Below are 13,390 nucleotides of genomic sequence, written 5' to 3'. Positions count from 1 at the left end.
AGCACCGGGCTCTTGGCATCTAGAATCGGCGGCGGTACTTACTCGTCAGTTAGGACAATGGGATGGGCTTGCTTGGCTGGCTCAGAAAGCCCCTGGATAGCCAAAGCTTATTCTCCCGATCTTCCGGTGCTTTAATTTTATTCATTTTCCAACGTCGAGTCTATTTTGTCGGCTTCCGATGTCTCAATCACCTCTCGCCAGCTCGATATGGGAGTTCAATTACTCCCTGAGGTAGTTGGCGTGGCTATTATCGTTCTTGTCTATTCGTTCTTGTGCCTTGGAGCCAGTTGTGTTATGATATGGTTGGTTTGGACGCACCATGAAAGAGACAGCTGTATGTTTCAAATCATCGAGGATCGCCACCTCTGCCCTTTCGATACCAATCGCTGATGACAATATACAGATGTCGCGCTACTTTCCTACTCCACGCTGCTTGGAACCATTGGGAGTATTATCCAGCAATTTCATACATTCATTTGGTGGAGAGATGTTAAAACAGAGCAATATGAATACACCCTTAGACATCTTGGCAGCCCGGAAATAGCCATCGCGGGAGCGTCATTCGGTCTCGATCTTGTTCTCTTCTATATACGTAAGTTTAGAAGACCTTCATCCTTCTTTAAATCCGCTGTTGACTCATCGCATCATGGTAGAATACTACACGTACAATGCCGAAGCCATGCTTACTCTTTTCTGGGCTATCGCGCTCACCTACACCGTGTTTAAATTCGCACACTTTACAACTTCCAAACGCGTCAGGCAAAGAGCCAACCAGTTCGCGAAACTTGTGGCTATTATCCTGCCTGCTATTCTCATGGCTCTTCTTCGTGTACAAACGGTCCAAAACTCACATATAGCTTTCTTAATACTCGCCAATTTTAATAGTAAGTGTCACCTCCCTCCATGATACTCGTTAAGTGGCTACCTAGTCGTGCTAATGCAATAATAGTAATGGTTAGCCTTACGATTGGCAGTATCCTACTAATAGCTATTCTCATCAAATATATCTATACTCGACACCGACTTGTCTCATGGAACGCCCGCTACTTATTCTCGCGGAGGTCGCGGGAGTCGGGTGGAGATATCAATGTGTTAGAACAGGGCGACGGCCGGCAAAGCATATACGATCGCTGGCTCGTTTTGCGTTTTTCTATCGGCTTCGTCGTGTTAGCGACTTTCCAATTAATAACCATCTTATCAGAGGTGGCCCAGCTAAGAACGCATACAAGAGGGGAATTGGGCGAATATGCGGACTTGTCCGCAGGCAAAGCCAGGACCGACTTCCTACATTTCTTGGCAGGGGTTTCAACCAGTTTACTTGTAAGTCATCTCTCATTTACCTGAAGAAAGCCTAGCCACCGTAGCTCAACCATCCTTCGCATAAGCTTGTCATACTTTAATATGGCTTACTAATGACTCGATGTATCACTAACAAACAATATCGTAGGTTTTCGTCGTTTTCGGAACTACGCGCACCTTCCGGCAAACGATGTACAAGACTTTCATACCGAGGAGATTTCGCAAGCAACCAGCAGACGTAGAGACTCCAGTAGCCCCCGTCCCCGATCGGGACATTCTCGACGGAACTGATTATATCCAAGAATTCCAGGATACATCAAACGAAGGTTCTTCCGACACGCGGATGAAGAACATGAATGGAGCAGCAGCAGCGACAGCTGCCAATGAGAATGGGTCATATTCGTCTCTGCCAATTACACCACCTCATGGAGGCGAAGTGTGAAATTATAAACTCTAATAAATGTCTTACACTTATATACTAGGAGTCAGGGTCGGCATCATATGATTTGGTAGCATTAGTTGGCTAAGGGTTAGGCGTCGACGAAAAGATGGGATATAGGGTACGCATAGGGACGTGATACGAAAAAGGAGTTCATACTATTGGGCGCTGTTCGGAATCTGGATAAATGATGATACCCCCTTTATTTCTCTTATCCATGATTAGCTATGTTTTCATGTAATTCGTTCAAGCAATGGGCTACGATTGTTCCTACAAGATTAATTCAAAGAAAATACACCAGTTCTGATATAAGCTGACCAGATTGTTAAAGGTGGCGCCGACGTAATTAGCGGCATTTTCGGCAGTGGATACCAAAATAATGAGGTTATTCAGGCCAATAGGTACCTACATGTGCTCACTTCAATTCATACCTAAAGAGGTTATTTCCCCATATATTTAGACGATTAGAGGTCGATCATTGCGGCTAGAGATCACGATCATAGCAGCTCCATAGGTAATTTCTTGCATGTAACGGAACGGTTAGCCTTTAGTGTATCTCAACAGACCACAAACAGGCATCCGTCACAAAATACCTACCTACAGGTACCTACACGAAGCAGCATTGAATATACGGTGAATTGGGAATATGGATCAAATCAATTGACTATAATATGTACTGACTGAATACTGAGGCCTATGTACAGCCGATTAGATTGTTATGGCCTGTCAGGGGCATAAGTGGAGTAGGCCTAGAAGGAGGTCCGCAGGACCTCCTGCTAGGCAAACGCGAGTTAGCAAGGTATAAGAAGGGGGCTTCGCCCCCTTCAACCTTAAAAGAAGTAGCGTTATTAGTTCATCTCATACTTGCTATATACTAGCAGCGGCTACGCCGCTCCTCTACACTCACTTTACGCTTGACTTAGGGACCTATTACTTACGTGACCACTTGATACCTAGTAGCCTCAATTTGACAATGTTCAGCTTGGTAAGCCTGAACTAGCGGCGCACGCTTCTCAATCCGGTCTTCTATCATCGCCCTAATACGATCGTTCTCATCCTCAGTAAACGTATTGATATCTGCCGATACTCCTCTTCTCACTCGGCTGGACGGTGTTTCGACCATCTTCTCGGCAGCAAAATCGAACTTGTAAGAGCGCCAGCTCAGGTCCCCATCCCAGTTAGCTGAGTAAGGGGGCTCGACGCCCTGGAAATCGTCAGTAAGCAAGTGAGCAGTCTGGCCGTGGGTCATGACCACGATGTGAGCTTTCTCGCCAGCGGTACGTGCGAGGTCCATCAGCCATCGTCTTCCAGCACTTGTCCGTGCCTTGATCTTCTGTAAATCGTAGTGGGCATACTCGCTGCTCGGGTCGATATCTTCCCATCCGTTCGGAAGCGCATCTAGATTCACCTGCTCGCCGAACATCAAAAAAAGCTTCATCTTGTCTGATCCAAAACTCGGGGTGGGACATCCTACATCCATAAGCTCTGGGCGAACGATGATAGTCTTGCTCGAAACAATACGGTCGAATGCGATGCGGCAGGAGTAGAGAGAGCTGCACAAGGGCGAAGATACTACGTGGGTAACATGTTGCATAAGTGGGAGGAACCCAGAGTGACAGGAGAATTTCATACATTGTTCGAGACCCTTCTCTGACAAGCTCGAGTCTCTCGCGTTCCTGAATTTTGGCTCTGCGTCAAATTGAGTCTCAGCAGTTCTAAAAACGTGAATCGTCGCCATGGTGGATAGAGGTTTTTGCTTATACCGAACGAAATTCTCCATAGTATCACCAGATATATATATACTTGAATATCTGATAACTAATCTTGTGCCTTAATGAATCTTTTGGTTGTTACAGTGTCGTTCAAAGAGAAACAAGGCTATTGTTCCCAGTCTCTTACTTTATATCCTTGTCCTTTGGCTCAACAATGGACAATAAGGCAAGCTGCTCTCTATTGTCTTCCTTTGATGACCAGGTGATTTTTTCTTAGTCCCTCAGTGTAGTCCCCCTAGTGAGTGCGCGTGCGGAACCTCGATCTCTACGAGGTAATCGTCACCAACGAACTATTCCTTTAGTACAGAATATAACATAGTCCCTAAGATAGCGTTGCCAGCGCATTGGGTGAGACTGGAGAATTTCCATTACCTACTATGCGCCCGTCACGTTGTCAGGCGAACCGCTGTTCTATCCCGATCCGAGCATTCCAGACAGACAGAGGGCGGCCCCCGTCCCAAATCCTGCTCTCCAGCGCCGATACCTATCCCGCCATGGCGGGCGGGGTCATTGATATTCTCCTTCTCAGGATTATGACGCTCGAGGTACAACTAGAGTCTATGGGGAACCGGCAAAAGTTCCGGTATCTCTGTGACGCGAAGGGAATGCTGCGAAGATGATTCTAGACCAGCAACTCTGGGTTCGTGCCGGAGGACGAGGTGCTAATGTCCTAGCTGGAGGTGCCGCGGAAGCATTTGGATGAGACGGAATTGAAGGTGGTGATCTGGAAGACGAGTACGTCGCGTAGGAGAGACTAGGTAGGAGGTAATGGTTCCGTGTTTTTGACCGTGAGGTTGAGTGATACTCAAATTAGTAAGTTCAATGGATGCTGAAGAACGCTGAAGTAAGTATTAATAAATGGGATTACTTGATAACGAAGTGAAGAAAAAAAAAGATTGAGCAATGTGTGGGTTCCCATACTACGCGTATGGGGTCTGCCTTGCCTCGCGCAAGAACCGCCTGACTATGGTCAGAATCCCACGGAATTGTGGTTGTGGGAATTGTAGTGCAACGGCCTGACTTTATTGCTCTAGGTGCCACTCGAACCCCGACTTTGAGAGAGCCCCCAGAACCCACCCCACACATCAGACCATTGCACTACACTGCACCTTCGAGTGACCTTGAAAATTTGGACTGTAATTAGGATATATAAGGTATCTAGAGATTCAGGTAGCACTATGGTGAGTCATCCGAGGAATGCACAGACCAGTCGCACCCAACACGTGTGTATCGTCTTTAAGCGGTCGAAAGTGGGTCCAAGGGGATGAGGATGAAGCCATTCCCAAGCTTGCCGACACCAGCATCCCCGCAAACGCAAATCAGCTAGTCGCGTCACGACAGACGATGGGTGGGAAGTCGTGTAACGTCATAGCTAATTTTAAAATTATCCGCCGTCGGATCATCTTCAGTTGGACCGAGTGGGTTTAGTCCGGCGGTAATTGTCAAGCTACGTCATCTTCATAAATAAATACAAAGTCTAGCAAAATTATTGTGTTCCACACCCTACAACATCAATTGTTTGACAACTGCTGGTACTAGGTAACTTCGGAACAGTCGGGTCCGAGTAGATGGCTTCGGCACGAATCAGGTCCATTGGGTGCTCGGACTGAATGATGAACGCGTTGATCGCGTTGAGAAGGGAAAGCGCCTGAAGAGTATTCAGTCCAAATTTAAAGAGATCAGTATTATCCGTGAGGTCGTCAACTCAGTGGTTCTCGGCAAGCGTCTCGTATATTATTTGGCACAGCTGCCCAACGGCTGTTTTCTTCGCGTGGCCGTTCGCTCCATTTACGACGCCGTTGGGTTGTGCGACCTGAGCGCTCGTTCCATTCGGAGCAGTAACGGCACCATTGGCGGCACTATTGACGATCCCTCCGGAGAAGCTACTCCTTTCGTAGTCGTGGGAACCTTCGGTTCGTGCGCAGCAGAGTGAGAGACGGGAAACCCGTGAATGGAGCTCAAAGACGTTGGTTTATGGCCGCGAGGCGGAATCAGAAGCTGTGAATCTATGCTGCCGTACGAGCCATATGTGATTAGTATAGGCTTCGGATTTCGGGCGGATCCGGACGTATGGAGATAGCAGAATGGCTCATCTTGGACTTATTCGAAGCTCTCTTAAAATGGGATGACGTCTACCGGCTGTTCGTCCAGAGTACAATACAAGTCCGAAGTCATCACATTTTCCATGGGCCAGCCTTCCAAAATGTGGCGGGAGATAGGGGGAGGCTCTTTTGAGAGGAATAAGGTAGAACGACTAATCCGTTTGACCAACGATATATGACCCTCTACGCTATCCCGATGGGAATTGAAGAAGGCCCTCACGTAGTCATGTCCGGATAACAAGGCAATGAAAGGACGTCGGCGATGCACTGATGGGCCGAAGTTGTAACTTGGGTACCTCGTTGGTACATAGTAAGCTTGTTTTTCCTGTACAGGTACTGTGTTGATTCCCCGCCTCGACCGTTTCTCTCGTCGGGTCCGCTTATTGAAAGCACCCCACCTTATAAAGGCCTAGGAAAGACTTAAACGTGAGGCTCTTTGTGGGGGCGGGGATCTGACAAAACAGTTGGGCCGATTCCAGGGTCGGGCGTCTTTGATAATTGGGTCTACCAATCATACGGTCCCTGTCAAGCCACTCGTCGGTTCCGTCGTGCTAGAATAGGTACCAATCTATTATACTACTACTACCACGTTACTCATTTATCTCGTACTACCCAACTGCATATTGCCCGGCCTCCTACAGCCCTAGCAGACCCCTGACCCCTGGGCCTCCCTGGCCGCCTAGGAATCTGCCTAGGCAAGCAGGACAGGTTAATACCAAAGTGCGTAAGTGTGTTTGTTTTGTATTACCAACAATATGGATATGATAGGTACTAGCCCCTAGTGGTCTAACATATAGACCTCTTTCTTGGCTCTCAGATTTGACCCTAAAATAGATCTTTATCTCACCAACAGTGAAAGCACAGTCAAAAACATAACCAGAAACTCCAGCCTCTTCTTTATCTGTAATCTGCTAAGTTTATTTGACTAATTAAACATTCAACATGCCTACTGTCGCTCTCCCTTCCAAGCCAGATGCCCCTATCGCATATGAGCTCTTCGAAGGAGATGCTGCAAGTGCTCTCCTCGTTGTTTGCCTTAATGGCCTTGGACTCGCGCAAGGCGTTTGGAAGCCGACTATTGAACTCTTCCAGAAGACCACTATCTCTCCGAAGCCGTGGATACTTACCTACGACCGCTACGGCCAGGGCGCTTCTCCGAGAGATCCGCGAGAAAGTTGGTCTACTAAGGAGCCCGGCTACGCCCATACACTAGATGATGTCACCGACGATCTCCATGAGTTAATACAAACTCTAGCTCCTAATCGTTCCTCGCGCATCGTCTTCGTAAATAATAGCATAGGCGCCCACGTCGCCCGAAGATACGCTGACAGGTAATAGACGATAAGCCTATATTTTTGTCCAGCGTTGTTGCTAAGAACATGCGTCTGGGATAGATACCCTACCATCGTCGAAGGGATCCTGTTCCTCGATTCCAACCCTGGAAACACCGATTATGAGAGTATCTGGCCTAACCCGAGGGATCCGTCCTTCGATCCAGAGAAGATGGCTCCCCCCGGCACCTCGCTTGAGGTGTACGAAGCCGCTTACACCAAGATGACAACGATATTTGCAGCAGACGCAAAAAATAACGAAGGGTTTGACCGACGGGAGATCAAGAACATCCTACCCGACCCGTCAAAGCCAAAGCTTAAGGGGTCGAAGACTTCGGATAAAGGTCCTTGGATAACTGTCGTGGGCCACGAGCCCGAGCAATTCTCCAAGGAGGAGTGGGCCATGTTGAAGGTTCCAATAGGCATGGCCGCGATGTATACTCAACCGTAAGTAAGCGCCTCCTCCTCGTTTTAGTAGTTAACTAAGGAGAAGCAGTATGTGGCAGAAGTACAATGAGGGGCTTTGCGGGCTCACCGACCCAGACAGAGCGAAGGGTCCCCTTATTTCACCCAAATCCGGACACTTTATCCAAAAGGACAACCCGCCCTTCGTCGCTGGACAGCTGGAAGACCTTATCAAGAAAGTTGAAAGTTCCCAGTGACTATATAAGCAGGATACTCCCCGAATAACGTTACAAGGTAGCCCGAGTTTAGCAGGCAATCCAGCCGTCAGACCTCTAACCAGCGCCCGTCACTCGCCTCGTCCATCAACACATGCTCCAGGCGGGATTCATTGTCTTTCTCCCTTGATGAAGTCTTGCCGTAGTTTCATGAGGAAGATCTAGAATACGCATCACAAATTGTTCGGGTAAAACACTCTTCAACTCGGCAAAATTATGGTGCCTTATATATTACTAGTTGACTTACATAGCTTGCATAAATCCAACACACATTCTCTACAGCTTACGAAATAAACCAGTTTCACGATGACTCAAGTCTATTGGGATTATTATTGAAAACGAACAAGCATGGATAGCTCTTGCCTTCATATGTATATATCATGGAACCTTGTAAAAATGTTGTACTGGAGCACGCTTGGTAGATTCTCCAACTACGCATGTAGGTGAAGAAGCTTTACTAGTTTTTGTTTGGCTCCTTTTTCAGTCACTACGTGGGAAGTTTACGAAAGTGGCCAAGTGAAGTGGACCTAAAGTAATATTCAAGTTACTTAGGTACGTCCAAGGTCTCTTAGCCCTCCAACCTTCTCTTTTGAGATCATGGCCAATGCGAATCCTGTGGTGGAAGAGAGGTCAAAGCCCAAATGTACGAGAGAGGCGAAATGGTTGACGTTAAACCCGAAAGGTTCAACAGCGTATTTTCTCTTCTTCTTACTTGTAGCAACAACTTGAATTCGTAACCGTCACTAGGATATATTCGGTAGCGATCAAAATGTGCGCGGGGATACCGTTAATAGGTGTCAAACAATAGGGCACCCACCTTAAGTGCTAGCCAAGAGGTAGCCAGTAGCTCATACGGATACCGCAGCCAAGCGGCACAGTATTGCGATAAATGGGTACCTAGTATGAGAAGAGCCCCTCACTCTCCGCGCTTTCACGTTAGGAAACCCCCATACCTCATGTTAGAAATTCTATTTATGTTTTGAATAATAAGTGACGCTATTGCAACCGCGAGATCGACGTCTGATCATTGTTTGGAAGCTAGTATCATATACTGCTCAGGAGTTTTGAAGTACAATCTATACCATTCACGAACCGATTACTTCCATATCAGAAGTTAAGGCCTAGCCATGACGGAAAGCGTGGACAAAGTTTATCAAGATGCAGTTCAATCGGGACTTCTCCCCGGTATATCGCTATTAGCAGGAGATAAAGACGGTGAGACACTTCATATTTGAGATCAGTATGAGCTAGTGGTGCTCTGTTATGCATCCGACTGACACGGGTTTAAGGCAACATCATCTACTCCAATTCTCTCGGAAAGGCTTCCTTGAAAGAGAGCGACGATCGCCCTTTCACGGAGGATACGATCTGCGCTATTGCCTCTATGTCCAAGCTTATGACCTCGGTAGCTGTGCTCCAGTGCGTTGAAGATGGCTCCCTGAAGCTCGATGAAGACGTCAGACCTCTGCTTCCTGAAATGGGGAAGTATGGTGTCATGACTGCTTTCGTCGATGAGAGAAACGAAGCTACCTTCGAACCTGACTCAACTCCTGTCACACTGAGGATGCTCCTGTCGCATATATCAGGTCATGAGTACGATTGGCTCAATCCGTCGCTAGGTAAATGGCGTGCCTCACGTAATGAACAGCCGTTTTCGGGGCCAACTATCGAAGACAAGTCTGCTCTGCCTCTCGTTTGTAAACCAGGCACACGCTTTACGTACGGGGCAGGGCACGATTGGGCCGGCAAGTTGGTCCAGATAGCCTCGGGCTCCACCCTCGAAGACTTTATGCGTGTTCATATTTGGGAACCATTAGGTATCCAAGATGACATCAGCTTCTACCCCAAAACAAAAGAGAGTATGAAGGATAGGATGGCTACCATCAGCACACTGAACGAGAAGGGCGAGCCGCCAGCTGTTGACCTGCCCACTTTCGACATCGTATTCGGAGGAACAGACTGCTTAGGCGGCGCAGGCCTCTTTTCCTCTGCGAAGGCATATTACGCATTCATCTCCGCACTTCTCCGGCGGGATGCCAAACTCCTCAAGCCAGGGTCTTACGAGGAGCTATTTCGTCCCCAGCTTGATGAGAAGCTCGAACAGAGCTTCAACGAATACATCGCTTCTTCTCCAGCGCATACGGCCTTCCTCGGGATGCGTATCCCAGAATCAATTAGGAAGACATGGTCTTTCGCGGGTTTGATATCAAAGCAATCCCAGAGCGGTCGTTGCGGAAAAGGTACTACGTTTTGGGCGGGTGTTCCAAGCACTGTATGGTTTATCGACCATGATACGGGGATCTGCGGGACTGCCTTCTGCCAGATCTTGCCCCCTCTACATCCTGTAATAACCCAATTGCACGAGGAATTCCAGAGGGGAGTTTTCGCCAAGGTTCAGGGGACTAAGTAGAAGACGACTCAATATAGAAGAGATGCCTAGTACTTTTCACTAGTCGGATGAAAGTAGGCATACCCCGCGATAGTTCATGAATCCCTTTACTCTCTCCTCACACCACGTTAAATATTCAATCAATTCTCCTGTGATACTGTTAGCAGGCTCTCTCAGTGTCAATAGCAAGCCACCACTCTGTCTGGGATGCCATCTCTCGAAGTAAATCGTGTACCGCCCGGCCCTAGCAGTATCCACAATTATGGACGCCGAAAGGTCATCCAGAGATAGGATTCGGCATCACGCGCGGGACTTTTCAATATTGGCCGTACACAGTCGTGATGCCATGTAGGAGTGTGGCGCTAAATATTCGAGTTGGTCCAAAAGTGATATACGTGCCTCTGAACTGATTGTGGGGCATTCGTGCGAGCACTTGCGCCGGCATTGTTAAATGGAATCTGGTGTTCCATTTGATCCTTCACGTTCGATAAACTGCTGAGCCGCCTCTCTAACGGGATTAAAGCTTCAGCAGACGGGCTTCCCAGCTCCTGTGTCAGCTGTCCGATTGCTATCATAGCGGGCTATTATGTGAGAAATTGCATCTTTGGCATGCTCTTTCGATCTTGTGAGGATATATGCTGTGCCGCCAGCGCCGTATGAAAATGCGTCAAAGCTCATATCCTAGGCCAGATTCAGCGAGTGACCCACTTATTGCATGGGGGCGAGAATTGCGACAAAAGTGCACGATGACGCATCTTGAGGAGCAGTTACATTTGGAATGTTTGTATAGAACGTCAGATATAGGGTCAAATCCTCAGTTCTGCAGTAAGTGAAAAGTGGAGGGCGCGGCATCAATACCTAGGTAGGCAGCGAGAAGGAATCAAATAAAAACAGGCCTACCATACCCATCACCATCACCAGAAGGCTCCCTATTACCTATAGATTTGCGACTCCCTTGTCGTGCCTCACGCGTATTCCGAGTGCATGATGAAGAGGTCCCAAGATGAAGATAATGGCCTATACACGTTCCACGCTACGCTCAAAGTATCGCTAGGTACCTATTAGGCAGTCCAACCTCGAAAGCGATCAAGATTGTCAACAGTTAGGTCGTCCGCGTGCTGGGATTGGCAGCCGATGTAGAGACGAAACCGCTGAATGTTAGTTATGGGATTGATTCCCCGGCCGCCGTTGATTTAGCCACTGGCTCCAATCGCGGCTAAGGATTGAATCGACTACGGTAATTGTGCGAGAAGGTTGTTGAGTAGTTGACTGATGACGAGGGGTCGGAAATAGTAGTGGATATAGTGGTGATTGGGATTCGTATGTAACACTGTGGCTGCTGTGGCTGACCACTCAAGCAGGGGGGCTATTGTGCCACCTCCTTGCATTAGCTATTAGTAATTCTGAAGTTACTATTTGGATACCTATTGCAAATTCAAGCACTTGGGCTCTTCGCATACGGGCTTCTAGACCTCAACTTTCGACCATACCACCAGAAGGCAAGAGGCGCTGGAAGCAGTATCACAGCAATACATCCCAGGAGAGTCATCGTCCAATGCGTACCTATGCCTTCATACATCGGGCGTGCGGCCATAACCATGCCTCCGGCAACCAAGTAACGAGCTATTGTGATGCCAGCTAGACCTACGGCGGCGTGGTCTCCATAGCTATCCAATGATGTATTCGTAACTCGAGACGTATATCGCGATTATTACCATTCCAAAAACAAAACAAGCACCCAGGTTGCTCCAGATCGATACACTCTTCTGATCGCCCTAGCCCAGCCAGAATAGGCTAATTGACAGTAACGATGCTGCCACGATCGCGGACCAGAGCCTGAATGCCGGTTCGATAGAAGAGCCGCGCACGAACTCGGTTTTCCATCGCGCCCAGCTATAGAGGGGCCGGGGGCAAGAAACGTAAAGAACGTTGCCCCAGCCGCAATCGAGGCAAAGCGGGATCTTGTCATGGCAGTGGAGAGTTGGTAAGTGACTTTGTATATGTAATCAAACCCGGACAAGAATATAAACAGCAGCACGTAGAGCAAGGTTAGATACCCGGAAAACACGGCAATGACGGGCTCCTGCGTAAGCAATTTTGCAGGCAGAGGGCCGACTTGTCTTAGCCTACGAGTGAACGACGCCGAATCGGCGTGTTCGGAGACGTAGCGGTTATCGCCAGTGACGCGTCGCAGCTATTTCGCCTTCCAATTGAGAAACAGAGGTAGGTAAGTCTCCGGCAAGAAGAGTAACGAGACGAAAAAGACAATGCTAGATATCATCAGTATCACCCAGCCTGTCCAACGCCACGAAAGATTCGGGCTCGAGACAATCCATCCGCCAGCTCGGTGCCATCGCAGAAGCTAACCAACGAAAGATAACTCGTCAACACACATTCCCTAACTAGACAGAGTTACCGAGGGACGCTCACCCGCAACATTCGCCTCTTGACAGGGCGGAATTGGTCTCGTACACTGGAACCGTTGACGCTCAGCGTGGCGCTAGAAAAGAGGCCGACGAAAAAGCGACACGCGACTTGGCCCCCGGACGTCGGCGTCAACGCGGATCCTAGGACGAAAAGTAAATAACAAAATGTCGAAGCGAGGTACGTGGGATTTCAGCCCAGCGTCTCGGACAGCGGCCCGGCGAAGAGCGCACCGGATCCGATGCCGAAGAGGTACATGGAGGTTGATAAGTTTTCGGCGACTTGGCTAACGCCAAACTCTGCGCTTGCGATCTTGTTCGCCATCGACTCTGCTGCTCCCGCCCACCCCTGACTGAATATTAGGAAGGAAATAATGGCGATATTCTCGCAGCGGGATGCCAGAGGCCAATTCTTTGAATCGAGCGGATCATTGTCGTTTTCAACACGAATTACGACCTTCTCAGTCGCATGACCCTTTTCGGCAGAGTGGCCATTCTCTCGACTCATCTGCGTGACAAGGGGGAAGCAATGCTCTCTCGCTGATTCGACGTCCTCCTGAACCCTCGTTGTCCTACCCTCTTTTTCCATCAGTTGCTCGACATCTCTCCCTATCTGACTATATTGAATATAAGACCACATGGTTTCGACAATAAAAAACGGTGACTAACCTTTCTCCTTCTCGCTACATCGGAATCATATTCATACCTATTTGAATATAAAGGACTTCTCACAGCATTCATTGACCGAATTACAGGATTCCGCTCGAACAGAATATGCACTGCTGATGCGTTATGATAGAAAAAGGTCGCGTGGCATATTACGCTATTCGTGAAAGACTCTTGGAATTGACGTCAGACTAGACTATCATTGAATATGCATACAACCTCACCAATTATATAGGTAGTGTGGGGATCAAATCGACTGAAGTTGTTTCTATCGTCACGATGACTTCAT

General features: G+C 48.2%; 6 protein-coding genes across 6 annotated transcripts; 4 read left to right on the top strand and 2 right to left on the bottom strand.

The window, feature by feature from the left end:
• The first annotated feature begins 13 nt into the window (after positions 1-13).
• On the top strand, positions 14-2,090 carry F4807DRAFT_440242 (uncharacterized protein). Its single transcript, XM_047999284.1, has 5 exons — positions 14-334; positions 404-592; positions 654-884; positions 950-1,320; positions 1,448-2,090. The coding sequence occupies exons 1-5, from the start codon at positions 208-210 to the stop codon at positions 1,739-1,741; spliced, it is 1,212 nt and encodes a 403-aa protein (XP_047850718.1). The 5' UTR covers positions 14-207; the 3' UTR covers positions 1,742-2,090.
• Positions 2,091-2,672: 582 nt separating this feature from the next.
• On the bottom strand, positions 2,673-3,476 carry F4807DRAFT_463962 (uncharacterized protein; the record flags this gene model as incomplete). Its single annotated transcript, XM_048002050.1, has 1 exon — positions 2,673-3,476. The coding sequence occupies one exon, from the start codon at positions 3,474-3,476 to the stop codon at positions 2,673-2,675; it is 804 nt and encodes a 267-aa protein (XP_047850717.1).
• A 1,231-nt stretch (positions 3,477-4,707) lies between these two features.
• On the top strand, positions 4,708-5,443 carry F4807DRAFT_463961 (uncharacterized protein; the record flags this gene model as incomplete). Its single annotated transcript, XM_048002049.1, has 2 exons — positions 4,708-4,928; positions 5,065-5,443. 2 exons carry the CDS (start codon positions 4,708-4,710, stop codon positions 5,441-5,443), a joined length of 600 nt encoding a protein of 199 aa, XP_047850716.1.
• A 622-nt stretch (positions 5,444-6,065) lies between these two features.
• F4807DRAFT_440238 (alpha/beta-hydrolase) lies at positions 6,066-7,932 on the top strand. Its single transcript, XM_047999283.1, has 3 exons — positions 6,066-6,943; positions 7,007-7,390; positions 7,440-7,932. Exons 1-3 carry the CDS (start codon positions 6,555-6,557, stop codon positions 7,603-7,605), a joined length of 939 nt encoding a protein of 312 aa, XP_047850715.1. The 5' UTR covers positions 6,066-6,554; the 3' UTR covers positions 7,606-7,932.
• Positions 7,933-8,750: 818 nt separating this feature from the next.
• On the top strand, positions 8,751-10,033 carry F4807DRAFT_453600 (beta-lactamase/transpeptidase-like protein; the record flags this gene model as incomplete). Its single annotated transcript, XM_048000481.1, has 2 exons — positions 8,751-8,838; positions 8,913-10,033. 2 exons carry the CDS (start codon positions 8,751-8,753, stop codon positions 10,031-10,033), a joined length of 1,209 nt encoding a protein of 402 aa, XP_047850714.1.
• An 883-nt stretch (positions 10,034-10,916) lies between these two features.
• On the bottom strand, positions 10,917-13,075 carry F4807DRAFT_470394 (MFS general substrate transporter; the record flags this gene model as incomplete). The annotated part of the gene is made up of 7 exons (XM_048002812.1): positions 10,917-11,671; positions 11,703-11,787; positions 11,833-11,848; positions 11,932-12,206; positions 12,270-12,374; positions 12,443-12,579; positions 12,670-13,075. The coding sequence occupies 7 exons, from the start codon at positions 13,073-13,075 to the stop codon at positions 11,448-11,450; spliced, it is 1,248 nt and encodes a 415-aa protein (XP_047850713.1). The 3' UTR covers positions 10,917-11,447.
• Positions 13,076-13,390: the final 315 nt, after the last annotated feature.

The sequence above is a fragment of the Annulohypoxylon truncatum genome (assembly GCF_022578515.1).
Source record: "Annulohypoxylon truncatum strain CBS 140777 unplaced genomic scaffold F4807scaffold_36, whole genome shotgun sequence".
Taxonomy (NCBI): Eukaryota; Fungi; Ascomycota; class Sordariomycetes; order Xylariales; family Hypoxylaceae; genus Annulohypoxylon; species Annulohypoxylon truncatum.
This window is presented reverse-complemented; position numbering and strand designations above follow the sequence as displayed.

Coding starts and splice junctions, on each gene's coding strand:
- F4807DRAFT_440242 (XM_047999284.1), top strand. CDS start 208: ATGGGAGTTCAATTACTCCCTGAGGTAGTTGGCGTGGCTATTATCGTT. Junction 335..403: donor GCACCATGAAAGAGACAGCT/GTATGTTTCAAA, acceptor GACAATATACAG/ATGTCGCGCTACTTTCCTAC. Junction 593..653: donor TCTTGTTCTCTTCTATATAC/GTAAGTTTAGAA, acceptor GCATCATGGTAG/AATACTACACGTACAATGCC.
- F4807DRAFT_440238 (XM_047999283.1), top strand. CDS start 6,555: ATGCCTACTGTCGCTCTCCCTTCCAAGCCAGATGCCCCTATCGCATAT. Junction 6,944..7,006: donor GCCCGAAGATACGCTGACAG/GTAATAGACGAT, acceptor CGTCTGGGATAG/ATACCCTACCATCGTCGAAG. Junction 7,391..7,439: donor GCCGCGATGTATACTCAACC/GTAAGTAAGCGC, acceptor AAGGAGAAGCAG/TATGTGGCAGAAGTACAATG.